Genomic DNA, 20,790 nt, shown 5'->3' on the forward strand with positions numbered 1-20,790 from the left:
GTTTGAGAGGGCAGCATTTCTCCTCTGATAGCATGGTTGATGCTTTTGAGATCCTATCTTATCCCTCATGCATCAAGCCCTTCTCTCTCTTTTTTTCCTTACACTCAATTTTTATGCTTAGCTGACACATAGTAATCCTAAATATGCACACCATCTTCATTGGCTGTGAAACGTGGTTTTATTCTTTTAGCATGATGATATGGGTGCTAATCATGAAATAATAAATACAATAAAGAGGAAAAAAGAAAGGGGAAAGCACTTGGAATCTTAATTTGTGGCTCGCACTGTTATAAACTTCAGATTAATACATATTGTTTTGATGATGATATTCTTGTTTATTCATAGGAATCCTCGAAGTGGTTATGGACAAATCAAAGGAGGGTTACCTGTTATGGACGAGTTGAATCTAAGATATTATTTTATAATGTTGGTTGTCCACGACGCTTGTCTTCCTCCTAAAATATATTTTTTAATGAATAGAATATCTTTAAATTAGTCTTCTCTATTTTCCGGGAGGTTTTAGACGCTTGAATATAAAGAATTTGTGCTTTCTTGAGTTTTTATTAAAGTCGGTTTAACTTGAATTTAATCAAGTTTTATATTAAATTAAATTAAAATTTTATTTGGTTAAAGTTAATTAATTTAGCTTTTTAAAAAAAAAAAAATATCTTAAAATAATACCGTTTAAGATTCGAACAAGAGGATGCTGGCCATCAGCTCAAGAGCACCGAAGTAACAAAATTAGTTTACAGTTATCAAAAGAACAAACCATCAAGCACTTTGATGGACTTTAGTCCTTGTCTTGGGCATTTGGGCTTTTCTTTTTCTACTTCAATGCCAGCTCATTAGCCCTTTCAATTTTACCGATAGTATCCTCCATGCTAAAGGACCAAAACGACTCAAAATGAACGTTTGAATTGGAGCTTAAAAGTAAGTGGTGTGTTTTGCCTATTTTTTTTTGTTTTAAAAGCGTGTTTTAAAGGGTTTTTAAAAAAAATTTAATTTTTTTTATTATTTTAAATTAATATTTTTTAATGTTTTTAAATTATTTTTATACTTTAATATCAAAAATAATTTTTAAAAAAAAAAAAACATATATACACTTTACCATGTCTGAAAGCTAAAGCTAGCTTGCTCTGATCAGTCATCAATTTGCTATATATCGTGTTCTCTCCCGCGCTGTGTTTTTTTAGTTCAATATGTTTAGATAAATTTATGAATCAAAGTCCTTTCGCGGTTATTCTAAAAGCGCACATTTTATATGTATTTGATGCATTCAAAAGAATTAATAAATTTTATTGGATGTTATCTCTAAATTTGAAAGCATAAACCAAAAAACATCAAGGAATTGAACAAGTTTACTAAATCACCTGACTCAACAGTTTGTGCAAATACTTATAGTTTTTTTCCATGCATATATAGGTAAAATAGTGAATGATAATCAAATCTCATCTTCTCAATACAGCGATTGAAAACATGGACTAATTCATGTTTTTAAAAACATTAAAACAAAATAGCTAAATAATTTTTTTTATATTTTATATCATTTTGATGCGTGTTAATTCCAAAATTAAGTTTTTTAAAAATAAAAAAATTATATTTTAATGCATTTCAGAATGAAACATACTTTAAAAAGCAACCACGACCACACTTCTAAACATACCCTAAATGCTTTCCCATTATTCTTAATTCTTAATGATTTTTCCTTTTCTATTCTATTCTATCAGTACCGAAACTTGATTGTAATTACTGGGATTTTTAAACTCGGTTGTGCAGGTTAATGATTTGGAGGGATAGATTGCACTGCTGCTTGATCTGGTCCAATAAAGCTCAGTGGGAGTTGATGATTCTCTAATTGTATTTTCATAATTTATGCCCTTTGCTTGTTTTTCTTTCTTGTCGGAGAAGATTAGAAAATGAAGGGCGGGCTGGTATTATTATCATGGTAAAGCTTGCGACCAAGTCCAAAAACGTCATTTTGAATTGGGCCTTTTTCGCGACTGTTAGAACGGGTTTAGGATGATATTTCTTCTTCAATTGGGTTGGGCTTGTTGTTCCTTAATTTCTACAAAACAAGTAACATGTCAGACAAAGAAACCCTCTCATGCATCATTTAGCGAATCATTAGAGCAAAATAATGTTGAAAAAAAAGAATAATTTCATAAACCTATGACTTCCACAAAAAATAATTTGGTACGCGTCGTGTAACAATAGTAGGTGGTTGTGTTATACTGTACTAGCAAGATGGGTGCCCATAACTTCTGCAAGTTAAGTTTTCCAAGTGTTTGGGTGGCGAGAGCACATGCAAAGCAATATTTTTTTTTCTTCCTTTTTTTTTTCTCCACTGCAAATTATCTGATCAATTAACTTTGGAGATTGAATCAGGGAGTTGTTGAGGAACAAAGGGCTGAATTGAAAACAAAAGGGGGGGGGGAAGAGATGGTGAGTATAATGTATGTGCTAGCTTGTGAACCAAGACCAAACACTTATGGTGGTGCATGGAGAGCCATCATGACTCAAACGAAGGCCTTTTTTAGTGTAATAGATTCATCTCGACAAGCTTTTTCACGTGATGCAGTCTGTATAGGTGGAAAAGGCATGGTAAAGCCCACCTTTCTTCTCTATTTCTTTCTCTTTATTCTCCTTGTAAATGAGTCGGTCTTTTATTCTTTCTTTTAAAGAGTAGTTCAAACTTCAAACAGTTTTTTTTAACAATCAAAGCCCAAATAAGTGTTTGAGGTTTTTTTTAACTGGACAAGTTGTTGTCTGATTTTGGTTGTTGGGCCTCGTACCCAATAACTTGACCGAACATTTTTTTTTTTTTCTTTTTATAATAGCCTTGGGCCTTTTGGACTATTAGTTGCTCTCTCTAGAGTCTTTAAAATTATGTGCATTTTTAAAAGACTTGTGAGTTTTACTTATCAAGTTATAGACCACTAAGTAGTGTATTACCACAATTTGGTACATGGAAGCATCTATTGTAAAAAGTCGAGTCAGGACAGCGGTTACAACATGTATTGATGAAGCATGTTTTAGGTTTACAATTTATTAGTATAGAAGCTAATGAAAGTAAAATAACTTGTTAATTATTGTTTCTTATACAAATTTTAAAATGAATGAACTAAAGTTTATGTCTAAAATTCTTATAGAGGCAGGGCTAAGAAATAAAAATAGTTGGAAAGTCTTGAATAAACACCCACAGTATCGAAACAAGAGTAGTTTAAACTTGATGATGAGTTTTTTCAACCAAGAAGAAAGGTACAAAAAGTTCTTAAAAAGAATTATTTTTCTTTGATTATTTTTTTTTATTTAGTTTATTAAATTAAATAATATGCTTAATAATTTTAGAATTATAGTGATTTGATACCTTCTTATTTGAAAGGTAGGATGCTTATTATTATTTTTTTATTTTCAAAAAGAAATATTCACTAATAAAATTATAAACTAGGGTTTTGTGTGACAACTTTAATCTAATTCAATTTTTCTTTCTAACTTGTTGTTTTCTTGTTTATGTTTTTGTCTTTGTAAATAATTACTTTTACCATACTATATTGACAAAGCTTCACCTGTAATTTATGCAATTGAAAATTAGATGCACACAATGCGCAGTACGAAATACATGTTAATGATGTTTTTTTATTTTTAAAAAATTATTTTCGACATCAGTATATCAAAACGATCCAAAACATACAAATCGTATTAAATTTTAACAAAATTTTTTTTTACCCCAAACGGTTCTCAGCTGTGCTTATTGACAAGGCGTGCATTCCTGACTTTTGCAAATTAGGTTTGTGTACTGTCAGGGCAGCAAGAGCACATGCGTGCCAATATTTTCTCTTCTTTGTTTCCTTTCCCCTGCAAGTTGTCTGGTCAATCAAATTTAGAGACTGGATTAGAGAGCTGTTTAACAATCACGGATTGAATTGAAAAAGAAAAAAAAAACAGAGATAAAATTAGCTAGCAAGTGTAATACCCACGTTAACGTGTGAATCAAGCTCGCCACTTGCAGCGTCGCCTGAGGAGACATCATGACTCTTTCGTTGGATTTGTCTCCCTACGATCTTCTTAATATGCATAAAGGTGGAGAAGGCACGGTGGAGCTCCAATAACCCGTCCTTTTTTCTCGTTCTCTCTTCTATCGGTAAGTGAGACAGTCTTCTATTCTTTCTTTTAAATAGTAGCCCGAACAGCTAATTGGGCTTCTCTCAATTTTATTTTATTTTTGAACTGGCCGGACCAAGTTGACAGGAAACATTGATGTCACTGTTGGGCAAAACTGAACAGGTTTTTTTTTTTTTATTATTTCCTTCTACGAGCCTTTAGCCCACCGGCTATGCTGTTTTACAAACGTTTTGGATCTCTCTACATATCAGACAGACAATAAAATGATAAATTTTTACAAGAAGACTCTTCACAGCGAATTTCATCTATCAGTATATATAAAGCTACGAGGCATTGGAAGAGTAGCATGCTGAAAGTGGCTTGCTTAAGAATGCGTCGCGTCAGTGCCATAGAAAATTACTCTTAAGCTTATCTCAATAAACGAATCCTTTTTTGCCACATTCATGTCCCAATGAATCTTTAGCGGCGTGAATCTGGCAAAAGAGGATTCGTGAACTGGGATCAAGAGTAACTTGCTTCCGATGCTCAGTATGTAACGTGCTATTATCTGAAGCTTCTTTGGCTTTGCTGGTTCTAGAACCCTTCTATTACCTTCTTCCACACCCAGTTCCAAGCTCAGGGGAGGATGTTCCTCTAAAGCACATGGAATGCATAACTCTTTTGGATGTTGCTATTGGCTTCCTGAGGTAACTGAAGAGTGGTTTGCCTGAAACTGGTATAAGTTTCACAAACCAACCAATTGGCCACGATACAGCTGCAATCACAATACAAGTCACCCACTGCCACCAGTTCAACCTCTCAGTGCTTGCAAACTTCTTTAGGAACTCCACCATCACCACCTGAAGAACAATAGTTATTGCGATGATACCCAGAAACAAATGGTTCCTGTGAATCCCTTTGAATACGTTCTGCTTTTCCATGCTCCTTGCATTGAACTCGTTGAAAACTTGGCAAAGCACAAAAGTGTTGAATATTAGCGTATCGTTGACCTCTGCACTTACATTGAAGATAGACTCGCCAGCAAATTGTAATGTCAGTAAGATTGCTATCTGGTAAAAGGCTTGAGCTAGAAGATTTCTCCACATTATATTAGTGATTAGGGGGGCGGTTCGCCCCACAGGTGTCATCTCCATTAGCTCATCAGTGGGCCGCTCTGTAGCGAGAGCCAGAGCTCCCAATGTGTCCATGATGAGGTTTACCCACAGCAACTGAACAGCTGTTAACGGAACCTCACCAGCAGACACTGCTGCAATAAAGTTGATTACAAGAGCTGCAACGTTCACAGTTAGTTGAAACTGGATAAATTTCTGAATATTGTTATAGACACACCGTCCCCACCTCAAAACAGTGGCCACAGAAGTAAAGTTGTCATCCAGAATGACGATATCTGAGCTCTCCTTGGCAACCTCGGTACCTTGGATCCCCATAGAGAGTCCTATATCTGCTTCTTTTAATGCAGGCGCATCATTTGTGCCATCTCCTGTGACTGCAACAACATGACCTTTCTGTCTCAAGCATTGTACCATAAGAAGTTTGTCGAAAGGGGAGGACCTTGCCATCACGCGGATCTTATCTACCTTCTCCATTCTCTGTTCATTTGTGTAGTTCCGAAATACGACACCTTCCACCACTTCTTCATCGTCTACATGGTTATTGAGCTCAAGTATGCCGCATTCTGTTGCTATAGCTTTCGCTGTGAAAATATTGTCACCAGTTATCATTTTCACGCTCACCCCTGCAGCTTTGCAGATTTCTACGGCTTTCTTTGCTCCAGTTCTACATGGATCCTTCAGACCAACTATCCCTAGAAAGGTCAAACCATCTTCTTGTAGCCTCTGGTGTGACTCGCCATCATCGTCCTTCATTCCTTCCTCGGTAACCCTTTTATGAGCAAATGCAATGCATCTAAGGCTACTAGCTGCCATACCTTGGATTATTTTCTCGATTTTACTTCTTTCATCCTCATCCATGGACTTTATCATCCCGCTACTCTCGTAATAACTTGAACACAAAGCCAGAATCATCTCAGCAGCTCCTTTCCAATGTACATGAACAGTATCATCAGCCATTTTCCTTATTGAAACCCCGCTTCGTTTCTTCTCTGAGTTGAAAGTTTCAACATGAAGAATGGTACAGCTTTGCTTCAGTTTTTCCAAATCCATGCCCATGTCAGAAACAGCCCATGAAAGAATTGCTTTTTCCGTTGGACTTCCTGAAAACTCAGGTCCAGATCCTGATGCAGATTTGTACACACTACCGGTCGTGTTTAAACTGACTCCTTGGTGGAGTAATTCAAGAATTGATGGCGCAATTGCTTTATAAGTATCTTCCTCAATTGGTTCTTGGCCAAGCCAGAACTTGGCTACTTTCATCTGATTTAGTGTCAATGTGCCTGTTTTGTCGGTGCAGATGACTGTGGCTGAACCCATTGTTTCACAAGCTGAAAGTTTTCTGACCATAGCTTGATCAGCCATCATTCTCTTCATAGAATAAGCTAGTGTTAGTGTGACCGCCAACGGCAAACCTTCAGGAATAGCAACAACCACAATAGTGACTGCAGCAGCAACAATGCGTACAACCGCATTTAACACATCATCTGTATCTGTTTTGCTACCGATATACTCCTTCATCCCATTTTCATCTTCTGTATTTCCTGTGAAGTAACGAACTAACATGACTACAAGCACTATAAAAGCAACTGAAAGGCCGACCTTCCCAATAGAAGAAGTTAGTTTGTCAAGCCGGGCTTGTAGTGGTGTTCGTTCATCGGAGTCACGATTTATTGAGCTCATCATTTCCCCCCATGCTGTGTTCATCCCCACAGATGTCACGAGCATTCGAGCATATCCATCTGCAATTTTCGAACCAGAAAACAAGAAGGGGTTCTCTTTGGTGTTGGCTGCTACATGATCACTCTCTCCTGTCATGCTTGACTCGTCCACTTCCAAAGAGTGTCCATCCAAGAACAAGCCATCAGCTGGAATTTGATCACCAATCTTCAAGAAGACAACATCTCCAACAACAATATCAAATATGGAGATTTGTTGTCGCCGTTCATTTCTAAGAACATCAACCTTAATATTGTTACTTATTTTCGATAGCTTGTCAAATTGTGTCTCCTGTCTATAGTTGCTCAACGCAGAGACAACGATGACCAGAAAGACAGCGACAAAGATACTCCCACCTTCGTACCAACCTTCCTTTATGCCATGTTGTTTGATGCCAAAACCAAGGGAAAGAGCAGCACACACCAGCAGAATAAGAATGGTGGTGTCTTTAAAAGCATCCATCACAAAAAAGAAAAATCCTTTCGGAGGTGGCTTGTGGTAAGTGTTGGAACCGAACATCTCACGCCGCCTGCTGACTTCCTGGTCATGACCAGTGATTCCAATTTTTGAGTTTGTCCCAAGAACGGTGGCTACACCTTCAACTCCTCCAAGATGGTTGAGAGATATCAAGTCTTTCTCCTTCACCATTTCAGTGAGTTTCGTTTGATCAACATTAGGGATATTGATAGTTGATTCATTTCCATTCCTGTGATGGTGGGAACTGCTTGGCTCTGTATCAAGCACAGAGTAGGGAACTGAGTGCAAAATCCCGGAGAACTGGTGGCTGTTAGTTTCTGATACAATATCTCTCACAAGAGAAAGCATTGCCCTGACAGAGCGAATTGTTAGATAAGCAATGCGCCATCTCTTTTGGGCCTTCTTGAAGGTGTTGGCGAGCAATGTGCTGCAGTCGATATGTGATGGCTTGCTGCTTGCCATGTTTTCTTCTTGTTCTTTCCTTCGAGGAGAAGCGAAAAGGCTTGGTAGGTGTTCAGAACTAGGAAGAGATTTACTATTTCAGTTCGGGTACAAAGACACGGATTTAGAAATTCATTTCGAACTATCTTGGCGTTTCAAGTTCTTTATAATGAACTAAAGTTGCTGCTGTCTGGAGGTTATCACATTACCAAACAACCTCCCACGTCTATTCTTGTTTTGTCTTTTTTTAAAAAGACGAAAACAAGGGGAATCTTTTATTATATATATATATATATATATATATATATATATATATATATATATATATATATATATATATGAAAACCCCTTCTCAAGCAAGTAAACAAGTGGCAACAATATTCTAATATTTTTAACAATGTCGTGGTAAAACTATCAACCTACACTGATATATATAATTTTTTTTTTTTTAAGTAAAATGAACACAAAAACAAAAGGTATCTTCAAACACTCATTAAAGTTGGTGTTTTGCCTCGAATATTTATGTTCCCACAGGACAAACAATGGGATTGGGATTTACTTGTGTGATAAAATACGGTAAGTGTTGTTTGTTTTAGATTGTTTCTTTTTAGAAAATATATTAAAATATTTTTTTAATTTTTAAAAAAATTATTTTTAATATTAACCTATTAAAATAATGAATAAAATTAATTTTAAATTTAAAAAATCATTTTTAAAAAAAATCTCAGTTTTTATTTGCCGCCTTTCCAGACATCCTCTGAATATATGCATGCAGAGCAAATGGTTTCATTTCCTTTTAGCGACTTGGAAATAAGTTTGTTGATGGCAGCAAAATCGGACCAAGACTATCCCATAAGTCTTCCTAGCAACAGAAAAAATAATGGATGGGGCTATCTTTAGCTGATAGATAAAAAGTCTGTGTTTAAAAAGTATTTTTAAAAAAAAATTAAATTTTTTTATTTTTTATTAATTTTAAATTAATATATTTTTAGTGTTTTTAAATTATTTTAATATACTGATATCACAAATAAATTTTTAACAATAAAAAAATATCATTAACATACATTTTAATATAAAAAATTATTTAAAAAACAATTACATAAAATTCTCAGCAAAAAGCTAGTAAAATTTTCCACAATCACTGGCGCATAGTTACTATTTTATCGAAGAATTCTTCATAGATTTTTCTTCCAAGTAAACGGTCCGGAATGGAATAGTACTAGCTTGGACCCAGAGATTTTGGAAAACGCGTTTGTGGCTGACTTTTCTTTTCAGACATTAATCGAGACGTTAGGTTAAGCTTGGATACGTGGGCAGCCCAGAATCATCTTTCTACCATTAATTTAATTGTCTCGTTGCAGCCATGATCTTTCTCCGATTGTCCAGCTCCGTACAGCATCCATTGCCCTACCGGCGCCGGTTCTGACCAGCTGTTTGCCTCCCGATTTACAATCTTCTTTCTACCATTAATTGTCAGGATTGCACTGACTTGGTTTCTGGATGAGAACAAATTAAGATGCCGTGAATTATATATTTCTTTTTAAACTGCTTCATGTAGTAAATCAAGACGGTTTAGCAAACTAGATTCATGTAAAAGAAAGAATCTATGCAATATTCTTTTTATTTAAAGTTAATAGGAGATTAGGGTCAAAAATCTTATGGCTTGAAGGGCTCCCGAGTTCAATCCATTCATGTAATTTGTATATTGTATATGGTCAAGTTAAAATTTTGTATTGAAAAGAGTTTTTGTAAAAAACTTTGCTTTGAATTTATTATTTTTATTTTAAAAATAGTTTTAATTTACTAATATCAAAAATAAATTTTAAAAATAAAAAATATATATATTATTTTTATATATTTTTAAAAATAATCGTTATCAGTTTAGAAATATAGTAAAAATTATTTTATAATAATAATATATTAAAATAATATAAAAACATAAAGAAATAACTCGTGATTAGATTAAAAAGATAAAAAATCTCAAAATTGCACTTAAGGTCTTGACCTAGCAGTTGGACTTGTTCCTTTCCTCTGCATCCTGGATTCAAACCTCACCGTGCACGCCTGTCACCCCCGCGGTGCCTTACATGCTCACTGGGCTTGCAGGATGTTCAGTGAGCCGTGGGATTAGTTGTGGTGTGCGCAAGCTGGCCCGAACACCCAAATAAATAAAAAAAAAAATCTCAAAATTAGAATATTGCTGCCGTACCAACCACCACTAGTCAACGTACAATATAAAGTGTTAGGTGCCAAGCGATGGCCGGACAATTAAAACTGAGTTTGAAATCTAAATTGTTCGTACACTATGTCCCATCGCATGGAATTGGCGTGTGCCGCCCGAGCACCATCAGCCACAGAAGAAAAACATAAATGGCGAGCTCTGGTCTAACGCTCAAAAGATTGAAGAGGGCAAATCGAACACCACAACTTTTTATTTTTGTGCAAAACATGAATCTAATGTAGGTAGCGGTTTTTTTCACGTGGTCCCATGAAAATCAAAGAAGAAAAGTGTGATTTTTGTAGCATGTCAGGCAAGAAAAGATTTTCAGTTTGCTGGTTTAGAATTTTCGAGTGCAGTACCAGTGTCGGGAGAGAGTGTTTTATACTGCACCGACCACTAGCAGATAAATGTCTATCCATGCCCGTACTCGCGAGTGATCCATGGGCAAATATTGCATCTAGAAGGTATAATTTTTTTTTTTTGCTATTTAAATATATATATATACACACACACACAGTCTTGGAAATGAATCCATTAACCATACAAGTGAAGATTTTCAAATTATATTCATTGATATATGACATTAGAGCACATGTTTTTTAAACATATATATATATATATATTGAATTGAAATTGAAAAGGATTTCTATATTCATATTTTAAGGCTACCACAAAACAAAAAAATTACACATATAGAAAATAAAATGGGCTTACATGACATCCTAAGACTATTTAAGAATATTTAGCACATAACTATCTATACGTACGTGTAAGTTAGTCTGAACACTCACGTTAATAAAAAAAATATTTTTATTTAACACATAAAATAAAAATCAAGAATTCAGATTTAAGATTTTCTTCAAATTACTTGTTTTGTTTATTAAATGACCTAGGATACTCACAGATATTTGTCGCATCAGCTCACCTTGAGATTTTAAGAGTTTCATGATAATTGGTGGGTGAAAATATTAGTGTTTATCATCAATTTGTAATGTATGACCCTACATTGGTTGAGAAATGGATGGTGATCATTAATATGTTGGCTATAAATAGTGTCATCCACGTATAAAAGTTTGTGATGGTAGATAATGTGCATGTAAAAGCATGAAAAGGTTTGTGTTTATAGTTGGAGCATGACACTGTGTTTTGTCCTATCATGACTAAAAAAATATCATTGAGATACGTGTCAACAACTGAGAATTTTTTATAACATTAAATTTAATTATTTAATATATGTTTGGAAGTATAGTTGTGGTTATTTTTTAAAGTGTTTTTTTATTCTGAAATGTATTAAAACAATTGTTTTTTATTTTTTAAAAATTATTTTTGAGATTAACACATCAAAATAATCCAAAACATGAAAAAAATTATTTAAAAAAAAACTTAAATTTTTTGAAAACCCGCGTTTTCAAACGCTCTCTAAATCGAGGTCTAAAACAACACTGGGGCGGTGACTATGTCATCTAAAGTCTGTTTATTTTTGTGTTTGGGAAATATTTTTTAAAAAAATTGAATTTATTTTTCTCTTTTACTTCAAATTAATTTTTTTTTATATTTTTAGATCATTTTGATGTATTAATATTAAAAATATTTTTTTAAAAAAATGTATTATTTTAATATATTTACAAAAAAAACATACTTTAAAAAACAACTACTATTACACTATCAAACAACCCTAAATAAAATTGCAATGATGAACATGCCGTGAATGAGTCTCACGATTTGGTATTTGCATGACTAGTATATATATCCAACTTATATATTTAACAAGGATTATGCAATCATAGATGCATTATTTTCTTCCATTCTCACGTTTTCAATTTCTTTGAGTTGAAACTATACATAAAGAGCAATGCTAGATTTTCGAAAATCATGTGATGAAGAGATTTTCTCAGATTATTTCCACTTTTGGATGAGTGGTCGTCCTCCTCATTCCCACGTGGAAAATTTTGGAGGAAGCGATTCCGGTGACGATACGCGATTCCGGTGACGATATACCATGAATTTAGAATATCCTCTTATATTAGATTTTATTAAATTATTCTTCTCCTTTCCTTCCAGCCAACCAAGCAACCAAACAGTCCGATTATTTCCCATCGACTCTCCACTGTATCGTCATCCTTTTCACTTTCCACCCTCCCACCTTACCATTCAATCCATGTGCCGAGAATAGTTGCGAGGAGCCAAAGTGGAGAATGATGATCGTTTCGTGCTCCGAAAGGAAGATATACATGTAATAAATATATTAAATTAATTTTATTATTTTATTATATATATATATATATATATATATATTAAAGTATTATAGTGCCTGATGAGTACATCAATGAGTATGTACAAATTAATTATATATTATTTGTTAATGTGATCGTTCCTAGGTCGTTATTGTTAAAAACAAACATATAACGATATAAGTGGCGAAATTGAGTTTTAATCCAATAAAAATTAATTGTATAACTTTTTATTTTTTTACTTAAAAAACAAGCTTTCATCTCGTTGAACAGACAAATCTAATATTCTTTCCTTTCCATCAAGATTCTGTTAAATAATATTTATATAGTTTTATTTGTTAAGAGTATAATAGTACTTTCAGTTCAATCTATATATACTTTTATTTGTATTTAGGTTAAGACTATGCATTCATAATATACAGATTATTCAGAATTCTAGCCTCCTTATTGTGTTTGATCTCAATTAGTTTAACATGTTATCAGAGTGGTTTTATGGAACGAGACTTAATCCCAAATACAGCTTCGCGGATACAATTTTTTTTGGAGTAATATTTTGTCTTCCGCTTCTGCAAAATTAGGTATTTCGATAGTTTCTGCAATTATTTTGGTATTTCGTCTTCCCTTCAGCTTCTGCAATTTGGTATTTGCGTTCAGTTTTTGCAAAAAAAAAATTGTGTTTTGGGAGTAATCGTATAATTTCGAGAAGATATTTGTTTAGTTTCTGCAATTAAGTACTTTGTCTTTCGTTGCTTTTGCATTCTAGTTATTTGTGATTGTTGATTATGGCTACTGAAAGAGATGATTCGCTTCAGTCTTTGAGTGTGAGGTTGGATGGGAAGAACTATTCGTATTGGAGTTATGTAATGAGAAATTTTCTTAAGGGTAAGAAGATGTGAGGGTATGTTAGTGGTACTTATGTGATACCTAAGAATATTGAGGAGGGGGATGCTGGTTTGATAAATACATGGGAAACAAATAATGCAAAGATCATTACTTGGATCAACAATTCTGTTGAGCATTCGATATGTATGCAGTTGGCAAAGTATGAGATAGCAAAAGAGGTTTGGGATCATCTACAAAGGTTATTCACACAATCAAATTTTGCAAAACAATATCAATTAGAGAATGCCATATGAGCTCTTCATCAGAAGAATATGAGTATCCAAGAGTTTTATTCTGCTATGACAGATCTTTGGGATCAATTGGCTCTTACATAATCGGCAGAATTAAAGGCATGTGGTGCCTATATTGAGCATAGAGAGCAACAACGATTGGTACAGTTTTTAACAGCACTTCGCAGTGATTTCGAAGGACTTAGGGGTTCAATTCTGCATCATTCTCCACTGCCTTCTGTTGACTCTATTGTTAGTGAGTTATTGGCTGAAGAAATACATCTTCAGTCTTATTCTGAAAAGGAAATTCTTTATGCTTCGAATCCTTCAGTATTAGCAGTGCCTTCTAAGCCATTCTCTAATCATCAGAATAAGCCTTACACAAGGGTTGGCTTCGATAAGTGCAGTTTCTGTAAACAGAAAGGTCATTGAAAGGCTCAGTGTCCTAAGTTGAGACAACAGAATCAAGCTTGAAAGTCTGGCAATCAGTCACAATCTAATGCTCATAGACCACCTCAGGGTTATAAACCACCACACCATAATACAATAGCAATAGCTTCCCCAAGCTCTATTACCGATCCTAATACTTTAGCTGAACAATTTCAAAAGTTTCTCTCCTTGCAGCCACAAGCAATGTCCGCTTCTTCTTCCATAGGTCAGTTGCCTCATAGTTCCTCAGGTATGTCACACTCTGAATGGGTCTTGGATTCTGGTGCTTCCCATCATATGTCTTAGGGGTGAGCAAAAAAACTGAATAACCGAGAAAACCGAAAAAACTAGAAAAAAAAATAACCGAAAAAACCGAACAAAAAAAAATCGAATTAACCGATTAGAAAACCACAAAAAAAATTCTGGTTCTGTTCGGTTTCGGTTTCGGTTTCTAAAGTTTGAAACCAATTAAACTGAACCGAACCGAACCGGTTCAACCAAGCCAACACTTAAAAAAAAAACAAGTATAAATAGCTCCTAACCCTAAACCTAAACCTAAACCTAAACACTTTCTCACCCCTCAGCCGCCGCCCCCTCTCTGTCTCTTATCTCTCAAATGAAAAATCTTCCATGCTTTCAAATCTTCACTTCTTTGCTTCGTGAATGGAATGACTTTGCTTCAAATCTTCATCAAGTCTCCTATATTTTTCAGGTTTTCAATCCCATCCGGCACAGTTTCTAGCACCGTGCATGCTGTGATGTCTAGCCTTTCTAACCCAAGCATTGATCCCCTTGCTATTCTGATGCGCCGCAATCTCTCCAGTTCATGGAGACCTAGCCTCTTCAGCTTTGAAAATCCACTAGGATCACAACACAGTTCTTCCCCTGCATGAGCTTGACGGAGTTCAAGCATCACCAAACTAGGCAATCTTGGTTTTATGGATTGTCTTTTTCTCTTTTAATTTTCCAATCTTCCATCTTGCAGGTTCATTAAAGTTGGCTTCATTAAGACTACTGGATTTTGTCTTCTTCTCTTTTAATTTTCCAATCTTCCATGAACAGGTTCATTAAAGTTGGCTTCATTAGGACTACTGGAGTTTCTTTGTAAGCAAAGTTTCTTTGGTTAGTTTGATTTGTTGGCTTCTTGAAACGTAAAAGGCCTTGAGTTGGAGAGTTTCGAGGATATGTTTAAGGGTTTCAAGATCTTTCGATGGGGATTCAATCCCTTGCGTTGTGTTTGTTTAGTTTGAACCGGTTTGGAAGGGAGAAAAACCGAACCGAACCGAACCAAAATTAATCGGTTTGAACCGGTTTTCGGTTCGGTTCGGTTCAAAAACTAAAAAAAAAAAATCGATTTGGTTGTTTATTTTGGTCCAAAACCGGACCGAACCAAAAATGCTCAACCCTAATATGTCTCCACATTCCTCATATTTTACCTCCATGTCCCTTTTGTCCTTCATTCCTGTTATGACTGTTGATGACACTCCTATGCCCTTAGCAGGTGTTGGTTATGTTGTCACACCTCACATGTCTCTTCCTAATGTTTATCTTATTCCACAACTCAAATTAAATCTTGCGTCTGGTGGTTAAATATATGATTCTGGTGATTATTTAGTCATGTTTTCTGGTTCTTTTTGTTGTGTACAGGATCTGCAGTCTCAGAAGCTTATTGGGACAGGCCGCAGGGAGAATAGACTATATATTTTGGATGAGTTAAAAGTGTCAGTTCCTGCTACTACCGCCGCTGCTACTATTAATGTTGATTTGTCTTCTTTTCGTTTGAGTCTTTCATCTTCTAGTTTTTATTTATGGCATCCCCGTCTAGGTCATGTTTCGTCTTCTCATTTGAGATTTTTAGCATCTACAGGAGCTTTAGGAAATTTGAAAACTTGTGACATTTCTGATTGTAGTGGATGTAAACTTGCAAAATTTTCCGCATTACCTTTTAATCGAAGTATTTCTGTTTCTTCTTTGCCATTTGATTTGATTCATTCTGATGTATGGGGACCTTCTCCTGTTGCCATAAAAAGAGGGTCTCGATATTATGTCACTTTTATTGATGATCATACTCATTAGTATTGGGTTTATTTGATGAAACATCTTTCTGAATTCTTTAAGATATATGCAACTTTTCGAGCTCTTATCAAAACTCAACATTCTACTGTGATCAAATGCTTTAGGTGTGATTTGGGTGGGGAATACACCTCTAATAAATTTTACCAATTGCTTGCCTTAGATGGAACCATCCACCAAACTTCATGTACAAATACTCCTGAGCAAAATGTTGTTGCTGAAAGAAAACATAACCATATTGTCGAAACTGCTCGTTCTCTCTTGTTGTCTGCTTTTGTTCCTAGTGAGTTTTGGGGAGAAGTTGTTCTTACTGCTGTAAGTTTGATTAATACGATTCCATCTTCTCATAATTCAGGTATATCTCCTTTTGAAAAGTTATATGGGTATATCCCTAATTATTCATCATTTAGAGTCTTTGGTTGTACTTGTTTCGTTCTTCGTCCTCATGTAGAACGTAGTAAGCTATCCCCTGGATCCGTTATTTGTGTATTTCAGGGTTATAGTGAAGGTAAAAAAAGATATCGTTGTTTTGATCTAATAACTCAGAAACTTTATGTGTATCGTCATGTTGTTTTCCTTGAGCATATACCTTTCTTTTCTATTCCATCCACTACTCATAGCCTGACTAAAACTAATCTTATTCATATAGATCCCTTTTCTGAGGATTCTGGTAATGATACCTCTTCTCATGTTCAATCAATTTGTACTCATAACTCTGCAGGTACTGGTATTTTACTCTCTAGCACACCTAAAGCTCCATTCTCATCTACAGCCCCCCAAAGCTTCATCTGAGGTTATGGATCCACCTCCACGTCAGTCCATTCGCATTCGTAAGTCCACAAAACTACCAGATTTTGCTTATTCTTGTTATTCTTCATCATTTACTTCCTTTTTAGCTTCTAATCATTGTCTCTTTGAGCCCTCTTCCTATAAAGAGACAATTCTTGATCCACTCTGGCAGCAAGCTATGGATGAGGAACTTTCTACTTTGCATAAGACAGATACTTGGGATCTAGTTCCTCTACCTCCTGGTAAGAGTGTTGTTGGTTGCCATTGGGTGTATAAGATCAAGACTAATTCTGATGGGTCTATTGAGCGATACAAAGCTAGGCTGGTTGTAAAAGGATACTCTCAACAGTATGGTATGAACTATGAGGAGACATTTGCCCCGGTTGCAAAAATGACTACTATTCGTACTCTTATTGCCGTAGCTTCAATTCGTTAGTGGCATATTTCTCAGCTTGATGTTAAAAATGTCTTCTTGAATGGAGATCTTCAAGAAGAAATCTTTATGGCACCTCCTCCTGGTATTTCACATGACTCTAGATATGTTTGTAAGCTTAAGAAAGCATTATATGGTCTCAAACAAGCACCCCATGCTTGGTTTGAGAAATTCTCTATTATGATCTAATCTCTTGGCTTTGTTTCTAGCAGTCATGATTTTGCTCTTTTTATTAAATGCACTGGTGCAGGTCATATCATTCTGTCTTTATATGTTGATGACATGATTATTACTGGTGATGACATTGATGGTATTTCAGTTTTGAAAACAGAGTTAGCTAGATGATTTGAGATGAAGGATTTGGGTTATCTTCGATATTTCCTGAGTATTGAGGTAGCATACTCACCTAGAGGTTACCTTCTTTCTCAGTCGAAATATGTTGCAAATATTCTTGAGCGGGCTAGACATACTGATAACAAGACTGTGGATACTCCTATTGAGGTTAACGCGAGGTACTCTTCTTCTGATGGTTTACCTTTGATAGATCCTACTCTATACCGCACTATTGTTGGGAGTTTGGTATATCTCACTATTACTCGTCCAGATATTGCATATGTTGTTCATGTTGTTAGTCAGTTTGTTGCTTCTCCTACTACTGTTCACTAGGCAGCTGTTCTTCGTATTTTGCGATATCTTCGGGGTACAGTTTTTCAAAGTCTTTTACTTTCATCCACCTCTTCCTTGGAGTTACGTGCATACTCTGATGCTGATCATGGTAGTAATCCCACAGATCGCAAGTTTGTTACCGAGTTTTGTATCTTTTTAGGTGATTCTCTTATTTCTTGGAAGAGCAAGAAACAATCTATTATTTCTCAATTATCCACCGAAGCAGAATATCATGCCATGGCATCTACTACCAAAGAGATTATTTGATTACGTTGGTTACTTTTTTAATATGGGAGTTTCCTTTTCTCATCGTACTCCTATGTATTGTGACAACCAGAGTTCTATTCAGATTGCTCACAACTTAGTTTTTCATGAGCGGACTAAGCACATTGAGATTGATTGTCATCTTACTCGTCATCATCTCAAGCATGGAACCATTACTTTGCATTTTGTTTCTTCTTCCTTGCAGATTGCAGATTTCTTTACCAAGACGCATTCCATCTCTCGTTTTCGTTTTCTGGTTGGCAAACTCTCGATGCTTGTAGCTGCCGCATCGTGAGTTTGAGGGGAGATGTTAAATAATATTTATGTAGTCTTATTTGTTAAGGGTAGAATAGTACTTTCAGTTCAACCTATATATACTTTATTTGTATTTAGGTTAAGACTATGCATTCATAATATACAGAGTATTCAAAATTCTAGCCTTCTTATTGTGTTTGATCTCAATTAGTTTAACAGATTCATCACTCCCACTTTCAATTCGTCGAAACATAAGAGGAGATTTTCCTTCTCGTTAACTCTCACTTCCCTTTGATTTTCCTTTTGAGCCAAAGAGTATGTTGGTTATTGTGGTTTAAAAATATTTTTTTATTTTAAATTAATTTAATTTTATGTATTTAAATTGTTTTGATGTGTCGATATTAAAGATAAATTTTAAAAAAATAAAAAAATATTATTTCAATATATTTTTTAAAAAAAATAATCATTACTACAATACCAAATAAGTGGTTAGCGTCCAATCAAAAACAACATTTGTTTGAAATTTATTTATTTTAATTTAATTTTTAGTATTTTTTTATCGTTTTGATATGTTGATATTAAATATAAATTTTAAAACATAAAAAAAAATATTTTAATATATTTTTAAATAAAAAAATATTTTAAAATACAACAACAACCGCACTATCCAAACAAACTTTAAATTACTTGCTTTTCCTCCCTCCCAAACTTATTCCTTGACCATATCAAGAAGCAGTTGCTTGAAATTAATATCGTGTACATATTTTCTATGCAACTCCCCCCACCACCTCAACCCCCTGGAAAAAAGAAAAAAAAATCCGCTGACTCAGTCAACGACTGTGATCTTTTTTATTTTTCCTTCAATTGGAATTTATTACGCAACAATCTCCTCCCAGCTTCCTCCCTCTGTTTAGTCAACGTTCTTAGTAAACACTTTGTCTTTAATAATAAGCTGTTGATGGCCTGCCTGACACGACAACTTTCACCATCACCGTATAAACAAGGGAAGTTGCCTCGTAATTTCGTGGGAGCAGAGCAGTCCAGATTGCAAACTCCGATAGAGCTAATTTAGTCTATCTGTAGCCGTCATGGCAGGTTCTTCGAAGTCTCCTTGTATACACATACATCGATGAAACTTTCGAAACTTGAGGTGGCTGGACTCTGAAATATAATTTTCTAAAGGGATGGGTGATTTATCGTGCAATTTCTTTTGATTTTGGTGTTTGACCACGACGAGCGTGACGATTATGATGTTTTGTGGCGGTGATGATGCTGTTTTGTGGCGGTGATGGTAATTGCATAGCTATTTTTTCTACTCGAGCCAGGCAATGTTCTTGCATGTTCTTCTTCTCTTTTTTTTTTTTTTTTTTTTTGTTTTGTTCTTGCCTGCACGAAAACTGGTTGTTATTAGTTTCTTAAGATCGTGAGCTTCGGAAATGTCCAGACAACTGCGCTATGATATTTTATTATCTATCAAATCATTTGAATTTAAGATATTTATCCCCACAACAATGACAGAATAATTTTAAACAACCAGAATAATTTTAAACAGCCAGCGTAACTCAAACATCTATGACAGAAAAATTCCTTCAATAACTCGTCATATTACTGTGACGTATTGATGTAGATATAATAAATATTTATATTTTATTATTAAATATTATTAGAATAAAATTATATTTTATATTTTTTTTATGAAAAGACAAGAGTGATATACTACTTAAATTTTTAAAATAAATATTCATAATTTTCATTCTCTGATTTTATATATATATATATATATATATATATATATATATATATTTAAGCATTAAAGAGTTCAACCTCCATTAAATGAGTTTTTTTTACAAGTATTAATCACAAATCATCATAATCTATCAAAGGCCAAATGTAACTTATTAACTACTTTAATTAGAAATTAGAAAGAATAAATAAAATTACTAGAATTGATTGATTGATTGATGAATTATTCAATTTGAATTTATTTTTTTTCAAATTAATTGGATTTTTGGGATTTCGTTGAAAAATGATTATGAACAAACAAAACGGGACTCGGGAAATAAATATGAGAAGATTTTGCGAACGGCCACAAGACTTGACATGCTTCGTTGAACACATCAGCCGTTAACTAGCAACTAAGAAATGCATCCTTGGTATCATCAAAATCCTTGCGTTAGCCATTATCTAAACCCTATAATGTTACAAGAACAGGTGAACTTCCATAAGAAAATTAGTTTGCTTGAAGTGTTTGTAGAGTTGAACATGTCCTTTGGCATATGATGTCCAAATTAATTTAATTTATCAAATGACCGGACAAGTTCTTAGCCCTTTTCGTAAGTAGTCGCAGGTGCGTGTCGTGTACGACCAAGCTGAACCTGGTCAAATTCATGTGGAACTAATCGAAACGAGCAACTGGGTTATCCCTGCCGACCTCGAGTATTTTAACCCA

The 20,790-nt window shown here is 34.7% G+C and overlaps 1 protein-coding gene across 1 annotated transcript; it reads right to left on the minus strand.

The window, feature by feature from the left end:
• Positions 1-4,241: 4,241 nt before the first annotated feature.
• On the minus strand, positions 4,242-8,049 carry LOC118061644 (calcium-transporting ATPase 12, plasma membrane-type). Its single transcript, XM_035075151.2, has one exon. It carries the CDS (start codon positions 7,887-7,889, stop codon positions 4,710-4,712), a length of 3,180 nt encoding a protein of 1,059 aa, XP_034931042.1. The 5' UTR covers positions 7,890-8,049; the 3' UTR covers positions 4,242-4,709.
• Positions 8,050-20,790: the final 12,741 nt, after the last annotated feature.

This window comes from Populus alba, chromosome 5, assembly GCF_005239225.2.
Source record: "Populus alba chromosome 5, ASM523922v2, whole genome shotgun sequence".
Lineage (NCBI taxonomy): Eukaryota > Viridiplantae > Streptophyta > Magnoliopsida > Malpighiales > Salicaceae > Populus > Populus alba.